The sequence below is a fragment of the Vitis riparia genome, chromosome 7, assembly GCF_004353265.1.
Source record: "Vitis riparia cultivar Riparia Gloire de Montpellier isolate 1030 chromosome 7, EGFV_Vit.rip_1.0, whole genome shotgun sequence".
In the NCBI taxonomy this organism is placed as follows: Eukaryota; Viridiplantae; Streptophyta; class Magnoliopsida; order Vitales; family Vitaceae; genus Vitis; species Vitis riparia.
The window spans coordinates 24,040,941-24,048,319 of NC_048437.1; the positions used below are offsets into that span (position 1 = coordinate 24,040,941).

General features: G+C 36.6%; 1 protein-coding gene across 2 annotated transcripts; it reads right to left on the reverse strand.

Annotated features, from left to right (window-relative positions):
- On the reverse strand, positions 1-6,418 carry LOC117918805 (U-box domain-containing protein 3). Of its 2 annotated transcripts, none has more exons than XM_034835704.1 (5): positions 6,252-6,418; positions 3,730-4,010; positions 3,124-3,240; positions 1,009-2,901; positions 1-451 (listed from the first exon to the last, which is right to left on the reverse strand). In XM_034835704.1, the coding sequence occupies exons 1-5, from the start codon at positions 6,286-6,288 to the stop codon at positions 386-388; spliced, it is 2,394 nt and encodes a 797-aa protein (XP_034691595.1). In that variant the 5' UTR covers positions 6,289-6,418; the 3' UTR covers positions 1-385. The 2 variants fall into 2 exon arrangements, with proteins under 2 accessions (XP_034691595.1, XP_034691594.1); XM_034835703.1 differs by having other exon boundaries at positions 1,009-2,913.
- Positions 6,419-7,379: the final 961 nt, after the last annotated feature.

A 7,379-nucleotide genomic window follows, 5' to 3' on the forward strand; every position in this document is an offset into this window, starting at 1 on the left:
TGAAACTATTGTGCTTCCCAATCACAAAAACACAGAAATTTTCTAGCAGATTACAAGTGTCTAAGAGCATTATATATACAACATATCCCCAATACCAGACAACATGACCAAACCAATTCAGAGCATCAAAACCGTGGTGATTTCAGTTACCGATCAGGCTGAGTTATGTTCCTGGTACAACTAAGGGGTTGGGAAATAGCCTAAGTATACAGTCCCGTTCCATTTGCGCTAGATACAAGTGTGAGATTACATTTGCAAATGGATATAACTGAAAAATAAAGAATATTTGAAGAGGAGGTGGTAGAGTATATATATGGAGCGATAACAACTTACATGGGAGTATAATATCAAAAAAGCAGAAGCAAACCAACAAAAATATTCTTTTTCATGATTTTCCCTTCGCTGCAGCCCCTTCTCGCTGGTTCCTGAAGTGACTGAGAAGCTGCTGTGCCTGTGTATTACACAGTTCAATATGTCATCATCTCTCGCAAGTCTCTTGGTTCTCACAAAATTTACTCAAGAAAATTGAACACATAATATGTTGTTGATGGGGAGCAAAAATAGAACAAATGCAAATTCTGATTTCCTAGTCTACTAGATGTGGTAAGAAACTCTAGCTGCCTCCCAAATGCTCCAGCCAGTACTACTATTTCTGGTGCGGGAAAAACACTTGACCAACACAAACCCACCCCCCAAAACACCAAAAGAACTTTCCACTATGTAGATTGATCCGTTATTGAAAGGTTAAGTATATGATAGATGCCACACTGGCACAAAAAGAAGCACACATCTCTCTACGTTAGAAAATAAAAGCTAAACACATCAGGGTGCATCTGTCATTTCACTGAAAATGGAGTGCTACTTTCATAATTCACCTCTTAAGCTTTTGCACCTTTTTCCCAGGGAAATGACAGCAATACCCTCCATGGCACACAGCATGATCAATGGGCAAACAACTAGAGAGCTAAAGTACCTAAAAGAAGAAAAGAAAAAGATTAGGCTCCATACCTTCTCCTTGGCTCTTGGTGTGCCAGACTGAGATAAGGCAACAAGGGGTGGGATGGCTCCTTCTTGCAGAACCAGGGTACAAAATTTGGGACTGTTAATGCATAGTTGCAATAGTATGGAGGCAGCATTTTCCTTTCCTCGCACTGATCCTGTTTCGACAAGCTCAACCAACAAGGGAATGCCCCCTTCCCGTACAATTGCAAAGCATCCCTCTGAAATTATTGACAGGTTTGCAAGAAGAGCAACAGCCTTGTCAACCATTCCTGTAGCAGGTTCCATCAATTGAACAAGATACTTCACAGCTCCTGCTTGAATTATACGAGGCTTATTTTCATGGCATATTGATAGGTTAAACAATGCAGTAGCAGCATCTTTCTTCCCTCTGAGAGTCCCTGAGCCCAGAAGATCCACCAAGGCTTTAACTGCACCAGAACATCCAATCTTAGCTTTGTATTCTTCTAAAACAGACAGGCTAAACAGAGTTGCTGCAGAGTTTTCTTTGGCTCCAGCATTTCCTGATATCAGAACATGGATAAGAGATTCTATAGCTCCAGCTTCTGCAATAATGACCTTATTTGCATCATTAATGGATAGATTCAAGAGAGCTGTGACGGCATTCTCTTGGGTTTGCTTCACTTCTGAGTATAGAAGTAAAACTAATGGTGCAATAGCCCCACAACGCCCTATAATAATGCGGTTCTCCATGTTGTGCTTTGCCAGAAGCCTCAATTCCGATGCAGCTACAGTTTGCAATTCATTTGATTGACTCTTTAGATCTTCAACCAGTTTCTCAACATGGGAAGACGTGATCAAATCATCAAATTTTGGGTCGGAAAATGGAAGGGATAGAATTCTCGGGGAGCCACGTTTTCCATTGCTGACCATTTCCACTTTTGTTTTGGAACTATGAAATTGTTTTCCAGAAAACCATGGAGAGAATTCCAAATCTCTATTTGAAGGAGAAGCGTGACACTCAGATGTGATTTCTCCAGACAGCCCGATCCCATTTTCTTGTTTATTGGATATCCTTGACAATTCAGTTGACGCGGTAGGTAAGGAATCAATACTGGAAACAGCACTTGAGGTTGATTCAGTCCTGCTGTGAATATATGACTGTTCAGGGGATTGGCGCTCCAACTTTTCAGGTTCCCTACTCTTGCATACATTGGATTCTTCCCCACCAAATCTGGTGGAGACATCAACCTTTAATTTCTCAATTCCATTTCCAACTTCCAAAGAGGATCTTGATGTACAATTGCTACTGTGTATGGAACAACGGAAACTATCCATTCCAATGACATCTTGAGCAGATACATGATCCAATGGGGATGGAACTGGGGTTATATTAGTATGCTCGGAAGTCCCAGAAAGTGTTATATTGTTTTCCTCACACCAATTCTCTATCAAAGCTTTCACAGTGTAATTGGGGATGAGATTTGCATGTGCAAGAGTTTGACGGGTTTTTGGGCAAATCATCAACCCTTGATCGAGCCATTTTTGGATGGAAGACCTCTCATAGGTCTGACCAGATGCCACAATCACAGGATCCATCATGAGTTCCAAAGACAATGGGCAGCAGAAATATGAAGGTATTCGGACACCATTTATAACTTCAAATCCCCCAAGTCTAACCATGCAATCACGAATATGGGAGACGAGTTCCACAATTTGATTGATTCGGTCTAATTCATATGCTGTTTTATTGACTTGGGCATTCATTCTCTCCCTTTCCACAGCCACACTCTCTTTCAGCAATTCCTGCTTTGATGTCAAACTAAGGGACTCAATAATTTTAGCTAGCTGTTGAGTATGAGGAATCATCTCATCTCTTTGACTTCTCAGAGCCTGTTCTATGTATTCTGATATTCTTTTCTGCTCTAAATGTTGAAGTTTCTGCATACAGTGCTGAAATATTTATACGGGGATTAGGCATGCACTCAGCTTGACCAACCAAACAACTAAGTGATGGCAAAATAAAAGGCAGCGCCAAAAAAATAAATAAATAAAAATAAAAATTATAGAAGACAAAATGAATAAGGAGTTTGTCACTAAGAACTGTATCACAACATAATAGAAACAATGGAAGCAAGAAATGAACTTCAACTTCAGACTCACCTGAATGCTGGTTAAATTTGACACAGATGGAGACGAATGTAACAATCTACACAATATAAAACAAATCTCCAGGGAAGAGCTCTGGATTTTCATCACCAATTGCTCACTCTGTAGAACCTGTAGATTCCAAAGGAGAAATTAAAAGAGAAACATATAGGGAGTTTTATAAAATTTTAAAAATACAGAGGAAGAGACCAGATAATAAATTGTCATGAAATTTTTTCTTTTTCTTTCTTCCCTTTCTTTTCTATAAACTTGGTCTTGTAGCACATTTTTTCTGCTTGCCTGTTTGGAAATTCCAATTTTTATTTTTTCTTCAATACAGATTTTATGCAATTGAATAAGATTCACAGACCACGATCCTCACGCATGGGATAGAAAGAAAGTTCCACAACCAAAAACTAGATGTCATAATTATCACTATTACTGCTGAAAAGCATTTCAAGGAAAAAATGAATTTCATTATCAATTGTTAGAAAAGAGAGAGAACAATTACCAAAAAAAATCCAACCAAAGAATTCTCTCTCTCTCTCTCTTTATTTTTTAATATCTTGTGTTTCTGTAATGGATCCAGGGGTAAGAGTGAGTCAATGGAAGGGCACTTACACTGAAAATCTTGCTCATCTTTGGGCACCAATTCTCCACAAACTCCCTAGCCTCATTAACAGCCATATCCAACTCTTCGCATTCTTTAAATAGAATTTCATCTGATGGTATTTTGCAATTAACAACATCATCAAGCACCGGTTTCAAAAGCTTCAATAAGCTGACCATATTTCTGCAATCCTTTTGAATGGGCATAGGTTTCGGTGTCTGGCATGAAACCAGATGGATGAACCGAGAAATGCTGTTAATAAGACATCGTACAGACTTAGTGTCCATCTGACCTGTTTTGATCAAACAAATCCCAAAAATTAATAATATAAAAATACAAAAAATTGAAAAATAAAATATCAAAATTGAAATTATCGTCAAGATTTCATGGCAAGAATATGTTTTGATAATACTTAGATGAATAAATATGTCAACCAATAAATATCCTTAGATGCAAAGACGCACAAGTTATTGAATATTATTTGTTAACTGACGTAGATCTTGTTGATGTTCAAGGAATATGGGAATTGAGTCAGCAGGAATTTACTTGTAGCTCAAACACTTCAAAAACGAAAAGAAAGGGGAAATCATGCATTTGAAATGCACATTTTGTTTCAAGACTCACCAAAATCCCATATCTTTCAAATATGTGCATCAGGTACAATTGCTGGGCTAGGAATATGAAACACAATGGTAAAAGTAGGAAGAAGGTGCATCAAATTTAAAGAAGAGGGGAAAGGAGCCCCAGGGAGAAATTGAAGAGGAGAAAGTTATAATAGGGACTCCCTCAGTGGTGGAGCCAGCTCAAGTGTGTCAAAAAGTTGTATAAAATGGTGTGGATAATCAGAGCCCTGAAACAATGTCCACAGAGCAGTATATGGGCTATTTGGTATGCTTCTACCGTCCAGTAAAAAATTTAGATACTGATGCAAATAGCATACGAGACCAAGTATTGTATATGGAGCCAGTGGAGCCAGTAAGGCTGCATTGAGAATCACATGTCTGTGGCAGATGTTCCTGTAAAAAGGTAAAATTCTCTTCTTTCCAAGTAAGGATGTTGTGCCACCATAAATCCTTCTGCGGCACACTGCAGCCTAAGCAAGCCTCTACTTCATCCACAAGCCAAGATATTGCTCTGTGGACACCATTTCAGGGATCTGATTATCTGCACCATTCTCTGACTTTTTGACACCCTCGAGCTGGCTCTTCCCCTGAGGAAGTGCCTATTACAACTTTCTCCTCTTCATTTTCTCCCTTGGGCTACTTTCCACAGCAATATTGTAAAAAGGGCTGCCAGTGCTGAACCCAACCCAGAAAATGATCCAGCATTTGGATGAATGTCTTGCCCAGTATAACTAGTACCCCAGCTAAATATCATGCACTGGTATTGCTTTCTGCTAAACCAACATACATAAAAGAAGAGACACATGAAGTTCCTGTGGAACTAAATGTTCCAACAGTCAAATTAACATTTACATATCTCACTTTTCTTTGATATGCCCCAACAGACATATCCATGACTACAGGAGCAACTGCTGAGCATGTAAAATAATTAACCATGCCTGGAATTGCATTTACCAGGGGATTTTACATGCTGAGACCCAGCAATGTTTATATTAAAAGTCTTGACATTTAGACAATACAAGGGATTTTTCTTTCTTCTAAACATTATCAGTGTAGTGTAAATATGATTAAATGAACTTAGATGCCATAAGCTACTCAAGCTTCAGGCGGAATCGTTCAAGTTTGAGCTATTATTCCCAAAAAGGAAGCCTTCCACTGAAATTAAACATAAGAAGGACTTGAAAAATTTTAGGCAAGGATCCTAAGAAGTCAAAAACAAAAACAAAACAAAAGGAGGAAAAAAAATTCCTGAATAGTTGAGACTTCCATTAGGACTTCAAAAAAGGAGGTGCATTTCACTTCTCCCTTTTCCTTTTTTGGTGGATAGCATTCTATTTCACTTCCTTCTTTTCTTTATGAGGAAAGACATGGAAACTAAAAATAAAATCAAATTTTGAATGTTTGTACCTAGTAGTAATCCACTCTTAGAAAAACAGAAAAGTAGAACCTCCAGAAGCTGTTCCTAATACAAGAAGATTTACTTAAGTGAGTATTTCGGGTTCTTTTTTCCTTCTTTTGGAAATCAAAACAGCATAAAATATGGGAAACAAAATTTTCCCTTCTTTTCTTTTCATTTCTGCTCGTTTCTCAGCAACCAAACAGAAGCTGTTCGAGTTCATCCATCCAAAGCAATTTTCTCTACGATTTTTTCAGAAGAGCAATGATGTAAAGCCTACCCATTTGAGAAAACAATCTGATCAAACATGTTCCAAGATCATGAAACCCATTTTCCAGCAAATTCACCACAAACCCAGAAAAGCTTCAAATCTTGAACCCATAAAAAGCAAAGCAAACCCACTACATTTCATCACATACCCACATCAACACCACGCCTAAAATTCACAAATTCATGAAAGAAAAAAAAACTCAAAACTTCATACACAAAAACAGAAGCTTTAATCAAGACATACCTCCCTTGATGTGGATTAAGATGGTAGATGAAGGCATGTATGGATCAAAAAGCAAGAAACTTTAACATGAAACTTTGATAGGACTGACTGAACTTTTAACAATCAGCATAAAACCCTCATGCCCCAGAGCTTTGTTTATTACAGTGCACCATGAGGGAAGAGAGAGGGGAAAGACATAGGCAAAAAAAAAAAAGAAAATTGGGGCAATATAGAAAATAGCTAAAATGGTGGGTCCCTTTTTAGTTGGAGATTTGTTGGGGCTTGTGGTGAAATTAATTAACAACACAGACATAATGACAAGTAGAAGATGACTGATGGAAATTAGAAAAAGATTACTCCAATCATTATTTTTTATTATTTTTTTTTACTTTAATTGTTATTATTATAACTAGCTTACCTAATACAAGCATGCACCCTAATATTTATATCATTATTTAAAAAATATAAATATTTTTTTAAAATTTATATACTAAACAATTTTCTAAATTAGTGGAGGTCGGTGCACCTTTGATATTCTCAAAATCTTATAAAGTAGGTTTCATCATTTTATATTTAAATTCATCATATTGCTCTATACCTTAATCTTGTTATTGATACATGATTTCATTTTTTTTAATTTTTTTATTATTTATATCATCGTCCTATATCCAATGACCCAAATAACAAATTCCGTAGATATCGATTCAATCTTTTATATAATCTAATTTAATCTAATATTTAATTATAAAAATAAAATATCCTATGATTTACTTGTAAAATAAATTAGAAGAAGCATCCAAATTCTATAATAATCAAAAAGCTAGTCGGTTACATGTATCATTCCACACATCACATACTGATGTAGTGATGATAATTTTAAGTTATTTTATTAAATCATGTGGCAAAGATAAAAACATTTATTTCTATTTATTTTGGAAATTAAATCAAGTGGTTTTAACCTTTTAGTAATTAATAAATATGATAATGGAGGGGGGGAGAATAATTCAGCAAGAGAGAAGACGATATGACAAGTCTTTTGATAGAGAAAAAGGAAGTCAAGGGTTGATTTAATTAAGTGAAGAAAGGGTTGGTTGATTTAATTAAGTGAAGGAAGGGTTGATGACTGATGAGAATGAAAGATCCAACAAG